Source organism: Pelophylax lessonae, assembly GCF_965119305.1.
Source record: "Pelophylax lessonae genome assembly, chromosome: 2".
NCBI classification, from domain to species: Eukaryota; Metazoa; Chordata; class Amphibia; order Anura; family Ranidae; genus Pelophylax; species Pelophylax lessonae.
Genome location: NC_138769.1, coordinates 740,799,703 through 740,819,061, shown reverse-complemented (window position 1 = coordinate 740,819,061; position 19,359 = coordinate 740,799,703). Strand labels below are relative to the sequence as shown.

Here is a 19,359-nt window from a genome sequence, read left to right as displayed (position 1 = left end):
AGCCAGAACGAGAGACATTGGTCCGAGTTACAGCTGCGAACCATCAGCAAATTCCAGTCACGGGAGTCGTGTGGATGAACGTACGGCTGTGTGGACAGGAAGTGGGAAGAAAAGGCATTCTGCTGGTCCCCGAGACGTTCAAGGAGGATGTACCGGTGATAATGGGCATGAATATTCTACGGGAATTGGATCAGATCATGTTCACTAAACGGGGACCTGGCTATTGGAAGCAAGCCACCCCACACAAACCCACGCAAAAAGCTTTCCAACGGTTGATCCGGTTCTGTGGGACACAGAAGAGTGTCCCAGTACACCAGTCCGTGGGAACTATCCGAGTGCCGGGAAAGGCGACCCTCAGTCTTCCTCCGGGTCGGGAGACTATACTGACCCTGCCTGTGGGAACCTTCCGCAACCTTGAAGGTATGGAGGTGATCATCGAACCAGGGGGTCTAGGAGAACTAGGTCAGGATGCCCTAGTGGCCCGGACACTGGCAGTGGTCCAGAATGGACGAGTACCCATAAGAGCTGTGAATGTGGGACATCTGGAAGTCGCTTTGGCACCTGGAGTAGAACTGGCCCGTGTGTACTTACATCGGGGAGAAGTGCTAAGTCGGGAAGAAGTGACTTTAGCTCCAACAGGCAATGCTGCATGGACACTGGCAGTTACTGCCCGACCCGAAGAGGCTCCGACCCCAGAATGGAATGGGAGAACCATTGTGGACCAAATGGAGATAAATGTGAAGAATCTCGGTCCAGACCGTTTGCGGGCGGTTGAAGCCATGCTGTGGGAGAATCAGGCTGCGTTTGCCCGCCATGCCGATGACTTTGGCTGCACAGATGCTATCACACATGAGATACCGACCGGGGACGCTGCCCCAATCCGGGAGAGTTATCGACAGATCCCGCCCAAGTTGTACCAGGAAGTGAAGACATTGTTGAAACAGATGATAGATTCAGGAGTGGTACGAGGTAGTCAAAGTCCTTGGGCAGCCCCAGTGGTGCTTGTCAAAAAGAAGGACGACACTATTCGATTTTGTGTGGATTATCGGCGGTTGAATGCATGCACCACACGAGACTCATACCCTCTGCCACGCATCGAGGAGTCCCTGACAGCCCTAGGGCGGGCTAAATACTTCTCCACCCTGGATCTAGCAAGCGGGTACTGGCAAGTACCGGTGGCCGAGAAGGACCGGGCCAAGACTGCATTCATACTCCCCATGGGACTATTCGAATTTAACAGAATGCCATTCGGGCTATCCAATGCCCCGAGCACCTTCCAGCGGCTGATGGAGAAGTGTCTGGGAGACCTGAATTTTGAAGCAACCTTGATATACTTGGATGATATCATTGTATACTCCGCTTCTTTTCAAGAACACCTAGACCGACTAGGACAGGTACTCAAGCGGTTGCGATCCCATGGCCTGAAGATAAAGCCAAAGAAGTGTCATCTCTTCAAGAGGAAGATAGAGTACCTAGGCCATACGGTGTCCCAAGATGGGGTGCTGCCATCTCAAGACAAAATGGCTGCCATACAACAATGGCCAGCGCCCAGAACACTGCGGGAGTTGAAGGCTTTCCTCGGTCTGACCGGATATTACCGGCGATTCATCAAAGACTACGCAAAGATAGCGGGCCCTCTGAATGAGCTGCAGAGAGGAACAGCTGGGAGGCCCAAGGGTCAAAGTGTCCCCTGGGGACAGAAGCAGGAAGAGGCATTCCAGGCCCTGAAAGAAAACCTGACATCGGCCCCCATCCTGGCTTATGCTGACTTTGACAAACCATTCCTCTTATCGACTGATGGCAGCCTCTATGGACTTGGGGCGGTACTGTCACAGGTACAAGAAGGACGTGAAAGAGTTATCGCTTATGCCAGTCGGTCGTTGCGGGATACAGAGCGAAACCCTCATAACTATAGTTCCTTCCGGCTGGAGCTCCTTGCCCTGGTGTGGGCCATGACAGAAAAATTTGCGGGCTACCTGACAGGGGCTAAGATCTTTGTACAGACCGATAACAACCCCCTGGCCCATCTGGATACTGCCAAGCTGGGAGCCCTGGAGCAGCGTTGGGCAGCTCGCCTTGCCAAGTATGACTTCTCAATCCGCTACCGCTCTGCTACAGAGAACACTAATGCCGATGGTCTGTCGAGGGTTACTTTTGAGACTCCAGTAGGGGATCTGGATGAACAAAAAGAAGAGGATGAAACTCCAGACTTCCGCAGGTTCACACCTCCAGCAGTTGCAGCACAGACAAGTGGGGAGGCCCGAGTGCTACCCAAGGCATTAGGAAGAACCAATGAAGAATGGGGCCGAATACAGGATGAAGATGTCGGACTGCGGCAGATGAAAGGTTGGGTGTCCCAGCAAAGAAAACCTGACAGAGATGAAAGGACTGAGCTTGATGCCGAGATGAAGTCCATTCTACACCAATGGGATAGACTGGAAATTCATGGAGCTGTTTTGTACCGCAAGTGGCAGCAGCCTGCTGATATAGAGGCAAGGTGGCAGGTAGTAATACCCAGAAGCATGGCACGAGAAGTAGCCAAACAGGCTCATGAATTTGGAGCTCACTTCGGGCCAGTTAAAACCTTCCAGTGGCTGCAACGCTATGTATATTGTCCACGACTGGAGGCCACGGTTGAGGAAGTCTGCCGGCAGTGTCGAATGTGTGAACTCACCAAAAGCACCGAACAGAGGGCACCCATGCAGCCCATACAGACCAAAGAACCGCTGGAAGTATTGATGATAGATTATCTTCTCGTGGGACAATCCGCCAGAGGTCCACAATACTGCCTGGTCATGATTGACCACTTCTCTAAATTTGCAGTGGTCACCCCAACTCGAGACCAGACGGCTAAGTCTGCAGCTCGGGCCATCTGTCAAGATTTCATCCGAGTCTACGGGTGTCCGAAGCGGATCCATTCAGATCAAGGAGCGTGCTTTCAAGGGAAAGTGATGGAGGAGCTACATCGACTGTATGGCATTGAAAAATCCAGGACAACTCCATATCATCCCCAAGGGAATGGGGCCTGTGAGCGCTTCAACCGGACCCTGCTTCAGATGTTGAGGACATTAGAGGAAGACAAAAGGATGCACTGGCCAGACTACCTCCATGAATTAGTCTGGGCTTACAATAATCGGGTTCACAACACAACCGGGTATACTCCGTACATGCTATTGTTCGGCAGAGCTGGCCGGGAAATTGTTGAACTGAATTTAGAACAACCACAGGACTTAATAGAACGATCGACCACCTCATGGGTGAAAGAACACCGTCAGCGGCTCCAGACCATCCGCCGGTTAGCAGGCCAGCGTTTGCAAGAGAGAACTCATACTGACCGTCCTCCCCTCCAGGAGGTTCCGCTGCAACCTGGAGACCGGGTATTGGTGCGGGAGAAACGTCCCAAAGGCAAGTTGAGTGAGCGTTGGGAGGTACAACCTTACAAAGTGATCAGGAGAGTGTACCCCAATGGCCCGGTCTACGAAGTACGGGTGGAAAATGAGGAGTTTGCCTCAAGGATCCTACATAGGAATATGTTACGGCCATGTCGGTCTGAAGATCCCAAACCTGCTGAAGAGACAACACTTCCTGTCCCGTCCTCAGAACTCATTATCTCCAATGAAAACAATGATGAAGACTGGTGGATTGTTCCTGACACTACGGAAGGTCCCCAGGCCACAGGGGATGAAGCTTATGCTACAGAACCACCACCGGCTCGAAATGAGGAGGAACCCAGGTTGGCAGCTCCCAATGAGGAAAGTCAGTCCCTCACAGATAGTCAAGACCTCCGGAGATCCAATAGGTCTACTGCAGGGGTTCCACCAAACAGGTACAATGCTGATCAGTTCGTTTGGTCCACCTGTATGTGTTGTGGACAATGTTGTGCTGCTGTTAGAGATTGTAATAATCACTTTCTTCCCCATGGACTATATAGGATGGCCGAGGACGACCATCGTTAAGTGGGGAGGCATGTAGGGGGTCAGCCCCTTGAATGACTAACTTCAGTACACTGTAGTTCTATTGAGAAATTCCCACAGACTGTCATGCATCTTCCAGCCACAAGAGGTCACTGTTGTTGCTTTAGGTGAATGAAGGAAGCAGGAAGTTCCAGGAAGTGTGTGGTGTTCGGCTCTCTATGGCTGTGCTGAGCTGAGGAAAGGTACTGCATGCTGTGGCCTTGAGAGGGATATAGACTGTATAATCCTGGGACAGAACAACAGGATCTTGCCAGAGGAGACAGAACTGAACTGTGATACAACGGACAGTAGCTGAGAACCAGAGGAAGAGAGGAGAGAACATCCCAGAGCACCTCAAGCAAATTACAGAGCAAGGGGCCAGACTGCAGTGACCTCCAAGTGACAGAACAAGATAAACTACTTGCAAAGAAACCCAGACCAGTGCATAAGAGACTGCAGCTACAGACAGCAAGGGACAGATCCAGAGACCTGACTGCATCCACCATCACAGAGACTGAGATAAAGCAGCTGTACCTACAGAACTGTGAGTTGCACCGGTGCTAACCTGTGGTAGGGCATAGAACAGGTTTCTGTAGACAGAGCGTTGCAGCAACGTGTCCCGGTTAGCGGGAATCAGATAGGATCATATAACAGAGTAGCCTGTATCTCTGTGTGTGCATTGGCGGGAACGCCATTTTAAGTATCACGCTGCAGTTAACTTTGCTGTAAACCTATGTAATCTGTTTTTACTGTTAACATCATTCTCCGGCCATTATACTCTGTTGGTTAATAAAGCCGGTATCTGCTTCAGCCTCTCTGTCTGCTGTACTGTACTTGAATTCTGCATTGCGGTCCCCTACTCCTCTGACCGCTACAGGCACACAATGACCATTTGCCGTGACAGGGATGGTCAAAGACATCTGATAAGCTGCTAATTTCCCATGAACTTTTCCACTGGTGGACGGAAATCGGTTTTACACACCGGGATGTTGCCAGAAGATCCTTCGTACTACATGACTTCTGGAATATTTGATTTTTTGATAGACTTTTTCCATTTTTTATTTGCGGTTGATTACATTGTGAAACAAGCACCTTGTACGATCACTTGATACTTTTAGCTTGGATCTTTTTAGGACACTTTTTTTTTTTTTAACTTTTAGAACACTGTTGACCATTCTGTATGTTATACGCTTTTGATATGTTATAAACTAGGGATTGACTGATTATCAGCAAAGCCGATTATCGGAGTGCCAATATTCACTTTTGCCGATATATCTGTATTGGCCCCGGAACTGGCCGATATTACCGATATTCCAAATATTGCTCATGTAAGGGTAAAATGATGTCACATAGCGTAATTCAATTTACAAAGGTTATAGAATAAACATTGACCCCTTGAGAAAGTCATGTGGTTTGTGACGCAACGCGTCGGGAGAAGCCATGGTGACGTCACTTCCGGTCTACGGCCGAGACCGAAAGTATCTGAGTATACCGCATCGGCGGTTCAGTGTTTGTTCTACGCATCTTCCTGTATCTAACTGTAAGTTATCTGCATCTTTTGATTAAATTTACCCTGATTTACTGCACCATGAGAGTTTCCCTCTTATATTTTAATTGCAATGAGTGAATATCCCAGAAATTGATGACATACCGTGGTTAAAGGAGGATATTGTTTAGCTCACCTACCACTGCACCTGGCTATCACCGGAATTATTGTTTTATTTTTTTAGCCACTTGATCTTTTTATGGACGTTTGAGCACTTTATTTATTCACAGGAATCATCTTCTTATAGTCACTGAATTTTTGTATGGACTTTTTAGCACTTTATTGATTCACATCTAATATTAGCACTTTTATATAGTAGCACATGAATATATCTATACATACATTTTATTGAGAATTTCTGGATTTTTTTCATCAATATCTTCCCTATATTTCACATTTGGATTTATATTTTGTCTATACTTAATTTATGTAGCTGAATCACCGTCACATTTTCAGCTACTGGTGTTTTATTAGTTTATCACCATTTCTGCACGTATTCAGCACTTATCACTTTATTATATCTATAATATACTTTTATGTATTTACTCTATCTATTTATGACCGTTGACTGATCATGGCATCTTTTATACTACACTGCGGATATTTACTGTGATTTTATTATACTGCTGCATCATCATCTTTTATATATTTATTCTTCCAATTATTGGGTGGTCCACCATTTTTAAGAATCTGAGCGCCGATTCTCTCTATTTCATATATCTTATTGTGGTATGTGGTGACACTGCTGAATTGGCTGCTTAGTCCTTGGTGTTCCACTATATGTAAATTATTTGTTTTTTCGTTTCTCACGTCTTATACCTACTGGTAGCGCATAGGTTTATCACTTTTACTCATAGAATAAACATACACACTTGGAATGCCACTCACATATGTACAAAAGATATAAGCAATTCCACATTAGCAGATCTGCTGGCAGATCGGTATCTCTCACCCACTTGGGTATCACTTCCGACCAGTGGGTGAGAGACGGAGCGGTATCGAGTGGTATGCCGGACAGAGCGGTATCACCCCGGTATCACGTATGACCAGCAGCTGAGAGACAGAGCGGCTGTGAGACAGAGCGGCATCGGGTGGGTGCCGGACAGAGTATCACCCGGGTATCACTTATGACCAGTGGGTGAGAGACGGAGCAGCTGAGAGATGGAGCAGCATCGGGTGGGTGCCGGACAGAGCGGTATCACCCTGGTATCACTTACGACCAGTGGGTGAGAGATACCGATCTGCCAGCAGATCTGCGAATGTGGAATTGATTATATCATTTGTACATATGTGAGTGGCATTTCAAGTGTGTGTTTATTCAATAACATTTGTAAGTGGAATTATGCCATGTGACATAATTTTACCCTTACATGAGCAAAACCACCAAATGGTTGGAGGAGGAGAAGACGAGTCTCGGACCCTGACATAGGATGTACAAAATATCAGCCCATATCGGCCGATACGTTGTGACCAATATATCGGTATCGGCCCTGAAAAAAACCACATCGGTCTATCCCTATTATAAACACTATTTGTGGTTGGATAATATAGGGAGTAGCGCTGAATTTCTATAATTATTGATTTGTATTATAACTGTTCCGTCTCCCTTTATTTTGTACAAACTGTTGGAGCTTTATTGGATTCATGTTGTCTACCCGCCATTGGTCTTTCCCCAAATTTCACTACACAACCTCCTCCTACCAACCATCCTCTGCCTATGGAGTCCTTCTGTCTCAGCTTAGATTGCAACCTCGTGTGTATTATTTTTGGAGCCCCTGTACTGCCTTATCCTACCCTTCGGGGAGGTGGACAATAGCTAATCAGTATTCCAACAGTTCAACTGTCAAGCTAACAACGGTAAGGGACTGGTATTCTAGAAAGACAGGGAGAAGCCTGGCGTGCCCAAGAGACACTTACCGCTGGTCTGGGACAGACGGGCAGAACTGCGCGTTTTTCTACGGTAACCGGGTAAGTTCATAAGGACATCGAGGCCGGAGTTATTGAAGCTGTCGTCCGATGACGTGCGCTCGTGTTTCACCAGAGACTCCTGGGACGGTAGGCTAGTGATAGCTGGGGCAGAGACAGCTGGCTGTGGTCTACCGCTTTGACGGGTGCTGCTTTGCTGGTTGAGAGCCTGCAGAGAGATACCCGAGCGCAGGCTGTAGAATGAGGTGTTGGCGCTCTCTGGCTCGGTTTCCTCTTCTTCCTTTGTTCGCTGTGTTAGAAGAGAGACAAAGATTGGAGAGACCAGGGGTCAGCGACCTATGAAACAGGGGCCCGGGCAGAAATGCAATGTGTTTTTCAGTGGCACATAGAGGCGCCATGCCAAAGGCTGTAATGGACGGCTTGTTAGCTGTAAAAGCCTGGCCTGAGCTTCTCTACCCATGGCTGACCCACTTCCCTTACATCACTGATTAAGCTGGCCTGCCATCTCCCAGTACCAGTGGCCACAGATATGGGGTAAAAAAGCTCACCAGCCTATTCAAATCTGAGGTCTAAAGGTGCAAGAATCGGGGTGATCTGAGGAGTAAAGGTGCAGGAATCGGGGTGATCCGAGGAGTAAAGGTATGGGAATCGGAGTGATCCGAGGAGTAAAAGTACGGGAATCGGAGTGATCCGAGGAGTAAAGGTGCGGGAATCGGGGTGATCCGAGGAGTAAAGGTACGGGAATCGGAGTGATCCGAGGAGTAAAGGTACGGGAATCGGAGTGATCCGAGGAGTAAAGGTGCGGGAATCGGGGTGATCCGAGGAGTAAAGATGCGGGAATCGGGGTGATCCGAGGAGTAAAGGTGCGGGAATCGGGGTGATCCGAGGAGTAAAGGTACGGGAATCGGGGTGATCCGAGGAGTAAAGGTACGGGAATCGGGGTGATCCGAGGAGTAAAGGTACGGGAATCGGGGTGATCCGAGGAGTAAAGGTGCGGGAATCGGGGTGATCCGAGGAGTAAAGGTGCGGGAATCGGGGTGATCCGAGGAGTAAAGGTACGGGAATCGGGGTGATCCGAGGAGTAAAGGTACGGGAATCGGGGTGATCCGAGGAGTAAAGGTACGGGAATCGGGGTGATCCGAGGAGTAAAGGTACGGGAATCGGGGTGATCCGAGGAGTAAAGGTACGGGAATCGGGGTGATCCGAGGAGTAAAGGTACGGGAATCGGGGTGATCCGAGGAGTTAAGCCCCGTACACACGTACCGATCGGCCGTCTTTTGTCCAGGGCTGTCGTGTCTGTTGAAAACTGCAAAAGACTGCACACGAATTTTGTCGGCCAACAGCAGCCAACTGCAGAAGTGATGTCATGTGATGGTTAACTTTCCGTGTGTTTTGTCTTTTCTGAGCATGCCCAGTCTTGCAAATCTGCTGTCTGTCGGCCGAATTCTGTTCTGACTGGCGAACAATCGGCCGTTCTGGTGTTGGCCTACAAAAATTTTAAAGCATGCACATCAGATTCTTTTCGGCCAAAAGTGCGCTGTCGGATGTTGGAAGCATCATACTTAACAAGCCTACAATCGGCCGATCGGTCGTCGGCCGAATATTTACGGCCGACAATCGGTACGTGTGTACGGGCCTTAAAGGTGCGGGAATTAAGGTGATCTGAGGAATAAAGGTGTGGGAATCAAGGTGATCTGAGGAGTAAAAGGTGCGGGAATCGGGGTGATCGGAGGGGTAAAGGTGCGGGAATCGGGGTGATCCGATGAGTGATCCGCGGAGTGAAGGTGCAGGAACCCTGAGGGGTGAAGGTGCAGGAATTGGGGGGGGGGATTTGAGGGGTGAAGGTGCAGGAATTGGGGGGGGGGGGATTTGAGGGGTGAAGGTGCAGGAATTGGGGGGGGGGATTTGAGGGGTGAAGGTGCAGGAATTGGGGGGGGGGTTTGAGGGGTGAAGGTGCAGGAATTGGGGGGGATTTGAGGGGTGAAGGTGCAGGAATTGCAGGAATTGGGGGAGGGATTGAGGGGTGAAGGTGCAGGAATTGGGGGGGGGGGGATTTGAGGGGTGAAGGTGCAGGAATTGGGGGGGATTTGAGGGGTGAAGGTGCAGGAATTGGGGGGGGATTTGAGGGGTGAAGGTGCAGAAATTGGGGGGGGATTTGAGGGGTGAAGGTGCAGGAATGGGGGGGGGGGGGATTTGAGGTTTTAAGGTGCAGGAATTGGGGGGGGGATTTGAGGGATGAAGGTGCAGGAATTGGGGGGGGGGGATTTGAGGGATGAAGGTGCAGGAATTGGGGGGGGGATTTGAGGGGTGAAGGTGCAGGAATTGGGGGGGGATTTGAGGGGTGAAGGTGCAGGAATTGGGGGGGGATTTGAGGGGTGAAGGTGCAGGAATTGAGGGGGGGGGATTTGAGGGGTGAAGGTGCAGGAATTGGGGGGGGATTTGAGGGGTGAAGGTGCAGGAATTGGGGGGGGGTTGAGGGGTGAAGGTGCAGGAATTGGGGGGGGGGTTTGAGGGGTGAAGGTGCAGGAATTGGGGGGGGGGATTTGAGGGGTGAAGGTGCAGGAATTATGGGGGGGATTTGAGGGGTGAAGGTGCAGGAATTGGGGGGGGGATTTGAGGGGTGAAGGTGCAGGAATTGGGGGGGGGGGGGGGGTTTGAGGGGTGAAGGTGCAGGAATGGGGGGGGGGGTTTGAGGGGTGAAGGTGCAGGAATGGGGGGGGGGATTTGAGGTTTTAAGGTGCAGGAATTGGGGGGGGGATTTGAGGGATGAAGGTGCAGGAATTGGGGGGGGGATTTGAGGGGTGAAGGTGCAAGAATGGGGGGGGGATTTGAGGGGTGAAGGTGCAGGAATTGGGGGGGGGGTTTGAGGTTTTAAGGTGCAGGAATTGGGGGGGGGATTTGAGGGATGAAGGTGCAGGAATTGGGGGGGGGGGATTTGAGGGGTGAAGGTGCAGGAATTGGGGGGGGGGGATTTGAGGGGTGAAGGTGCAAGAATTGGGGCGGGGGATTTGAGGGGTGAAGGTGCAGGAATTGGGGGGGGGGATTTGAGGTTTTAAGGTGCAGGAATTGGGGGGGGGATTTGAGGGATGAAGGTGCAGGAATTGGGGGGGGGGGATTTGAGGGGTGAAGGTGCAGGAATTGGGGGGGGGATTTGAGGGGTGAAGGTGCAGGAATTGGGGGGGATTTGAGGGGTGAGGGTGCAGGAATTTTGGTGATCGGAGCTCTGGGGGTGCAGGAATTGTGGTGGATTTGAACCAGTTTACTTGATATCAGTACAGCTAATGGCAATCATTGAAAATGATACAACTTCAACCCAAATAATCACTGGCATACCAGTTGCCCAATGCTTGTAAATTGGAAAAGGTGGCCCCTCCCTGAGACAGACTGTACATAAAGGTCCTCTATAGGAAGGACTAGATGCAGGCAATCTGGTTAGTGTGTGGTTATAGCATTAGCGACAAATATGCAAAAAGCCGCAGACCCCAAGCGTTAACTGAAGAGAATCTGTACTGAAAAAAAATCAAATAAACTTCTAAAAGGTGTAAAGTGCCGACACACAGGGGAGGGCTCACACCTACCCAGGGGAGGGCTCACACCTACCCAGGGGAGGGCTCACACCTACCCAGGGGAGGGCTCACACCTACACAGTGGCCACTGAAACTGTCCCATCTGATTTCTGGTGCAATCTGACCATAAAACTCCAACATTTCTGGGTAGTGCCAAAGATGGTCGCAAATCTCTTCATTCCTACTGGCGCTTCACCATAATAGGCAGCCTCAGTGGCCAACAGAAGCGCCATTGTTTGAACAGTAAAGCTAAAATGTATTTTAAGGTAGTTGGGATTTTTACTTTTCATGACATTCTGCGATGGTGACAGGTGAAGGCCTTCAAACTAGACCTGTGGGTGTGAAGTGCCAATGTTGGGGGGGGGGGGGGTCAGACAATGTTAGGCCACAGGTAGAAATATTCCAGATAAATGAACCTTCTCTAAGGGAGACATGGAAGCTGCTATCACTTCTTCTTATTCTGAAAATGCTAATTTTCCTGGCTATCATGTTAACAATGCCTTGAAAAAGTATTCACACCCCTTGAAATTTCCCACATTTTCTCATGTTACAACCAAAAACGTAAATGTATTTTATTGGGATTTTATGTGATAGACCGACACAAAGTGACACAGAATTGTGAAGTGGAAGGAAAATGATAAATGGTTGTCAGCATTTTTGACAAATAAATCTGTGAAAAGTGTGTGTGTGTGGGGGGGGGGGGCATTTGTATTCACCCCCCTTTACTCTGATACCCCTAACTAACATCTAGTGGAACCAATTGCCTTCAGAAGTAACCTAATTAGTAAATAGAGTCCACCTGTGTGTCATTTAATCTCAGTATAAATACAGCTGTTCTGTGAAGCCCTCAGAGATTTGTTAGAGAACCTTAGTGAACAAACAGCACCATGAAGGCCAAGGAAGACACCAGACAGGCCAGGGATAAAGTTGTGGAGAAGTGTAAAGCAAGGTTAGGTTATAAAAAAAATCTCCCAAGCTTTGACCATCTCACTGAGCGCTGTTCAATCCATCATGGGAAATGGAATGAGTATGGCACAACTGCAACCCTACCAAGACATGGCCGTCCACCTAAACTGACCGGCCGGGCCCCTACCAAGACATGACCGCCCACCTAAACTGACCGGCCGGGCAAGGAGAACATTCATCAGAGAAGCAGCCAAAAGGTCCATGGGAACCATACATTTATGGTTTTGGTTGTAACATGACAAAATGTGGGAAATTTCAAGGGGTGTGAATACTTTTTCAAGGCACCGTATGGTATGCTCTTAGCTTCAATACTTTTTGTACTGTACAGAATACAAGCATGCACATAGCGTTGTCTGACTTTACCGATAGCCATACTTGTCAAAGACCTTCTCTATCACTGTCAGTCTACTTACAAGACAATTAGCAACGTGACATGGAAGCCCCACAAAAGTTTGCAGATCCTGCTCTCCCTCCTGGTGAATGAGGAGCGCCATCACCAGCCAAGCCATTTAGCTTTGTACAGATACATACAGGGTCTCTTCTGCTCACTTTGGTCATGGTGATGTTGATTACCTGGGTGGTCCGTCTTCGGGCGGAGCGGGTTTTCTTGCTGGAATCCAAGAAGTCCGCTATGGAGCCCACGCTGCTGTCCAGCTTGGACTGTGTGCGGGTGGTGGGGATGGGCGTGAAGTACAGGCTCTCCAATGACTCCACTTTTTTGGGGAGGCGGTTAGAGGCCAAGGGTTCCGGACTGTCTGCCTGGGCGGCAGAGGATGAGGGTTCTTGATGGGCCCGCCCATTCTTTCTGCAAGAAGCAACTCTGATGAGGGCACAAAACATGAAAAGATCAGACAATGATCTGTCGTATAAGCAAGTTCCAATCACATGACCAATTTTAATATTCATAGTACACCCTGCAACAAAACTCCATCTGATGCATTTCAGTCCAGGGAGCTTAGACATACAGTCCAGGATTAAGTGAACTGCAAGCCAAGGAGATCCCACCACTGGACGTCCCAACAACCAAGCTAAGGAGATCCCACCACTGGACGTTCAACAACCAAGCCAAGGAGATCCCACCACTGGACGTCCAACAACCAAGCTAAGGAGATCCCACCACTGGACGTCCAACAACCAAGCTAAGGAGGTCCCACCACTGGACGTCCAACAACCAAGCTAAGGAGATCCCACCACTGGACATCCAACAACCAAGCTAAGGAGATCCTACCACTGGACGTCCAACAACCAAGCTAAGGAGATCCCACCACTGGACGTCCAACAACCAAGCTAAGGAGATCCCACCACTGGACATCCAACAACCAAGCTAAGGAGATCCCACCACTGGACGTCCAACAACCAAGCTAAGGAGATCCCACCACTGGACGTCCAACAACCAAGCTAAAGAGATCCCACCACTGGACGTCCAACAACCAAGCTAAGGAGATCCCACCACTGGACGTCCAACAACCAACCATACGCAAAGAGCCGCTGGGGACTTTTAGCCTTGTAGACTTGCATGTGTACTCAGCTAAAGGAAAACTTAAAAAAACAAGCTCAATAGCTCTGGCGAGGTGGCTCCAACACAGCAAGCCTTTCCTCGTTGGCCACAAAACGGTAACTCATACCATGAAGATACAGACAGGGGCTCCAGACCAAAAATGGATAAAAGTCTAAAATAATTTTATTTGTTGGTAAACAAAGACATATAAAACAGCCATTAAAAGAACTGTAATTGTTGGTAAACAAAGACATAAAAAACCGCCAACAAGTTTCATGCATTCCCCCCTTTTATCAGGGGCTCAAAACAAGATAAAAACCGGATGGACTCGGAAAACAGTGTTTTCACAGATCTATATTAGAACCAGTACTGAACTCTCTGCATGGAGTAACAACTTCACAGCAGTTGCAGAGCAACAATAGAGTGGTATTCTCGGAGTTCATCCAAATTTTATCCTGTGTTGAGTCCTGATGAAGGGGGAAGACCTGTTGCCCTCGAAACACGTTGGTGGGTTTCAAACCAACAATTACATTTATATTGTTGGATTCCTTCATCTGGTTTTGGTCTGGTGCTTCTTTTTCTATATCTATGGAGCAACTATAGGAAAGCAGCAGGTGGCTCAACTCAACAGATGTCACATCTACAAACATTAAAAGAAAGTATGAGATTTAAAAAAAAACTGGAGATTATTATCCCCCCCCCCCCCAAGTCCTGATCACCTTACTGAGAGACCAACACACTGTCTAGTGGGATTGGAGGACTGAGCTCGCTTAACCCCATTAAAAATACACTAACACCCTCATGACTGTAGAATGCTGACAGCAGCCAATCTCAGTTACCTTGTGGAGTTCATGGGGTTTTCATCCTCTTTGCTCATCTCCAGACTGTCTGTACTGACATCCGCACGACTCCGGGTCACCCGAGTGGGAACTCGCGTTTCCCGGCTCTTCAAGGCATCGGTGGCCACCTGGAACTTGCCCAGCTCCCTCAGCTGCCGGTCTGCATACTCCACCTACAGAATGGTTCGAAGCAATTATAGCGGGACGGTTTAACATATTTTCCATCCCCTGTTCGGTCATGTTTTTGTCTGGCTAGGTAATTATTAGAAGTCACCATTTTAAATTTTCATATGCTATAGAAAGACAGCAATAAAGAACGATCAGAGCCGCAGATGGAGATCTGTATCGACCCAGGGTCAGGCCTGGGAAGAGATGCCTATGGACAGCCCCATTGAGCCCTCCTATCAGGTTAGCTCCGCCCATCTGTAGCAGATTATGCTAATGTCACACCTCCACCAATCAGCAGCCGTTCTGAGACGCTCCCCAGCTAATAGCATGTGGCAAAGAACACGCACAAGGACACACTGCCTTCTGAAGGAACGCCGCGTACAGAGCGCCGGGCTTCTGCGTTTATAAGAGACAGCAGGGAGCAGAGGGTGAAAGTTGGAGGTGGCAGAATAGAGTTCCACCACAATCAGCTGCAAAACTAGGGAGGGAGGGCCAGACGACAAGGATTGGCGGGCTGGATTCGGCCTGCAGTCCTTGTGTTTGACATATGTGCTAGCATGCTCTAGCAGGGAAGACGAGGTGGCGTTTGCACGCTCTAGCAGGGAAGAGGGGTGGCGTTTGCACGCTCTAGCGGGGAAGACGAGGTGGTCCCAGTGGCTCTGGAGCTGGTTGAAGCCGAAGAGCAAGTGGGTCTTATAACCCACCAACAGCACAAAGACTCATGCCAAGTTCTCAGACAAGCTGGTGGAGTTCCTCCACCAAACCTGGGAAGGTGTTGGACATGGTTCAGGGGCTCCCTGTAAAGTAGGCTGTACGGGGCCAATGATTTATAACGGCCATCATTATTGGACTGGAAATTAAACTTTATTTTTTATTTTAGGCTTTATAAAAAGGGCTCCCTTGGAGTCTGAGGACAGTTTATAAAATCACAAAAAAAAAAAAAATAGAGAACCAGCCTGTGCTTACCGCAAACTTCTGAATATTCAGTTGTCAAAATGGCATTATAGTATTACTTCATTAGACTGAGCATGTCACTTGAGGGTGAATGTGGGGGGTCTGGGGGTGACCTGCAGTCTAACAACCCCCCCCCCACACACATTCATTGTACTGCACTCTTATTCTGCAGTTATGCACTCCCAGATGCTGGAAGGCATTTGGGCTGATTTACTTGAGAATGTTTATTCAAACTGTATGAATAATCTATTCTATTATCCAATCATGCGAAAAATAAATTCCTGTTTACTTCAGTCATCTCAAAAAAAAGTGAATAAAGTGAATATTTATACTATTTACTGAGTAAACCTTCTCAACTCCTTTATTAAATCAGCCTCAGTGTGGGAGATGCGGGTGTTGGGCAAGGCAGCAACTGTTAACAGATATAAGTCTCCTATACCAAGCTCGCTCCATACTAAAACATGAAAAGTTGAACTTTAATTGGCATTGTTTGGATTTCCTCATTATAAATTTTATTTTGCAGTTTTGCGGACACATTTTTAAAACATTATAGATGGTCTCCTCCCTCATTGACGACAGCAAACCTAAAATCCCAGACTCTAAAGGCTCAAAGAACAGAGTGACCCCGTTAGATAAAATGTGGAGTATTCCTCTGCTCAGGGTAAATCCTGTTCATATTCTACCCGGTATATTCCCTGCACCCACATCCCCATCTGACGCCTGCACCTTTCACCTTCCTCCCCTTTGGACCCCTATACTCTCTTTGCCCCCCTTTTAGATACCCGGCCCCCCCTCCCACACCTTCAAACCCTGGGCCCCTCCCTCCCACACCTTCTGCACCTGGGCCCTCCTTCCCACACATTCTGCACCTGGGCCCTCCTTCCCACACCTTCGGCACCTGGGCCCTCCTTCCCACACCTTCGGCACCTGGGCCCTCCTTCCCACACCTTCAAACCCTGGGCCCTACTTCCCACACCTTCAAACCCTGGGCCGTCCTCCCACACCTTCGATCCCTGCGCCCATCTACCCCACCCCTCCGATCCCTGCGCCCATCTACCCCACCCCTCCGATCCCTGCGCCCATCTACCCCACCCCTCCGATCCCTGCGCCCACCTACCCCACCCCTCAATCCCTGCAACCACTTTCCCCCTCTTCAACCCCTGTGCCCACCTTCAATCCCTGCAATGAACCACCCCTGTGGTAAGTTCAGTGCTCCTAGCTCTGCTAGTGAGATGAATAAATCTTCCGTCTTTTACATGCCTTCTACCTGGATTTCCTTCTGCTCTCTATGCTACAAAGAGGCTGCTGTTCCTGGGCAATAGAGAGAACCTTGGGGTATCTTCCAAACTCCTCTCTCTCTCTCTCTAACCTGAACTTCCACTTTTTTGTACTCCAATAAGCTGCAGGGGGAAGTGGGGGGTGACCCAACCAAAAAGCTCACTGGAGTAGTTTGGATTAGAGATGAGTCTGAATGACATCTGAGCTTCTCACTCCTGGGCAGCAGACATGTAAGCCAATAACACTGGGCTCACCTGAGCCTCCAGACTGTGGACTTGGCTGGTCAGGGTCTTGCAGTTCTGCTCAGCCTCCTTGCTTTGAAGCAGAGACAGTTGGAGCTCTTTGTTGATCCGTTCCGACTCCTTCTTGAGATCCTCGTTCTCCTTGTGCAGATGCTCCTGCTCCCGGGTGATGGCCTGCAGCTTGTCGCTCGGTTCTTGGTTCTGCTCTTTCTTGGCATCATAGTGTACCTTGGCTTTTTCCATCTGTGGAGAGAAGCAGAGGTTACATGACTGGTGGCTAGAGTCATTTTGAACTTGTGCTTATTGCATGGCCAGCCAATCGTGGGTATGGGAGCATCCTTGGTTCAACATGGACATAGACCCAACACACAGAGAATAGCACCTTCAAAGATACCCAGGCTGGCCAAATCAATGAGTACAAAAGCAACACGAGAGTGGAAAAGAATAACGCCACTGTAGTGCTACATACAATTGTGCTCAAAAGTTTGCATCCCCTTGGAGAACTGAGAAGATATGAACAGATTTTAAAGCAAAGAAATGGGTTTTGCCTGCTCACGCATGTTTTATTTCCTATGGGATTCATATTCCTTAACTGTAGGGGATAACAGAATGGCCCAATCATAAAACATGGCAACAAGTAAACCAATAAAATGCACCCCTTCCCCCCTTCAAAAGTCTGCATCCCCTTAGTTCTTAATCCTGTGTATTGCCCCCTTTAGCCTCAATGACCAGGTATAGTTTTCTGTGATAGCTTTCTAAGGAGGCCCAAATCATTGCAGGTGGCTGCCCATTTGTCTTGGCAGAATGCCTCCAGGTCATGCAAAGTCTTTGGTTATCTTGCATGAACCGTACGTTTGAGATCTCCCCAGAGTGGCTCAATGATATTAAGCTCAAGAGACTGATGGCCACTCCTGAACCTTCACCCTCATCTGCTGTAACCACTGGAGGGTCACCTTGGCCTTCAGCTTAGGGTCATTGTCGTGCTGAAAAGTCCAAGTGTGTCCCATGTGCAGCTTTCATTCAGAAGAAGAATGCACATTGCCTGCCAGTATTTTGTCCTGTGGACAGATTCTCCCACCTGAGCTGTGGATCTCTGCAGGCCACCTTTTTTGTAAAATGCCAAAGATGTTACGCCAAGTAGACTCCTAAACTCATGCTTTAAAACGGTGCATAATATAAATAAAAAGTGCAGCGCCTAATAATGATGGTACAAACTAGTGTATAATGCACATGGGTGATAAGAAGAAAAAAATCAGTATCATATACATAAACATGAATGAACATGGCTTGTGTGCATATAAAGATGAACCAGTCCTGATATTAAACAGTCTCTGTGATGAATGAAAAAGAAGTGATGATAGGAAGCCGCTCCCACTGTAAGGTAATAATCCACCGTCTATGATGACGAAACGCGTCAGCCACGTAAGCACACTTCCGCCGCGGCCATTTTGGATATTCCATGTTGTTTCCATTCAACCATTATGTGAGTACCTGCCTATTCTTTATCAATAAATCTGGTTTTGGACGTATTACACTATTGGATCCCCCTTCATTTTTTCACTAGGTACCTGTGGAGGTGTAGGGGATGTTTTACATCTGATAAGTTTACATCCCTTTCAGTTTCAAGAGTTTATGGAGGTTGATGATCGGTGATTTGCTAAGCTGACCCCTGCCATTTATGCCTGATTGACCTCATTAATTTGAAGGTCCACCCCAGCTGGTAAGAGTACCCTGGTCATTAACATCACGGTGGTGGATTATTACCTTACAGTGAGAGCAGCTTCCTATCATCACTTCTTTTTCATTCATCACAGAGACTGTTTAATATCAGGACTGTTTTGGTTCATCTTTATATGCACACAAGCCATGTTCATTCATGTTTATGTACAAGATACTGATTTTTTTCTTCTCATCACCCATGTGCATTATACACTAGTTTGTACCATCATTATTAGTCACTGCACTTTTTATTTATATTTTGCATCTCTGGATATGGTTTCCTGTTGTGCTGGCTGCCGTTTTTCATTTATCTGACATCTGCTGAGCACTCATATGCTTAGAATCGGTCAGTGATTCTGTCCATTTGTTTATTTTGGGACTAGCGCTGATTTTTACTTTCTATTCTTGTTACAACTGTGCATGCCTGTGGAATAGCAACAATCTACGGTATTTATAAATCTCAATAGGTGATGCTTTAAAACTTATTACAGATTACCTGTTTGGTGTTACAGAGGAGGTGCGAACAACGTTTACATATGCGGGGGCGACTTTTGTATGCGTTTGATTCTGCGTGCGAGCACGGAGGGATGGGGTGGGTTACATTTTTTTTCCCCCATTTAAATTTTACGATGCCCCTTTATTATTTTGATTTTTTTTTTGATCACTTTTATTCCTGTTACAAGGAATGTAAACATTCATTGTAA

At 48.2% G+C, this 19,359-nt stretch overlaps 1 protein-coding gene across 1 annotated transcript in view; it reads right to left on the bottom strand.

Moving 5' to 3' along the window:
- The window catches only part of NUMA1 (nuclear mitotic apparatus protein 1), a gene marked incomplete at its 5' end in the record, with an annotated part of 135,223 nt that overhangs the window by 40,829 nt on the left and 75,035 nt on the right, over positions 1–19,359 (bottom strand). The window contains 4 exon segments of the mRNA XM_082248294.1: positions 7,417–7,714; positions 12,507–12,777; positions 14,295–14,467; positions 16,949–17,179. Coding sequence (XP_082104420.1) covers positions 7,417–7,714; positions 12,507–12,777; positions 14,295–14,467; positions 16,949–17,179 — 973 coding nt within the window.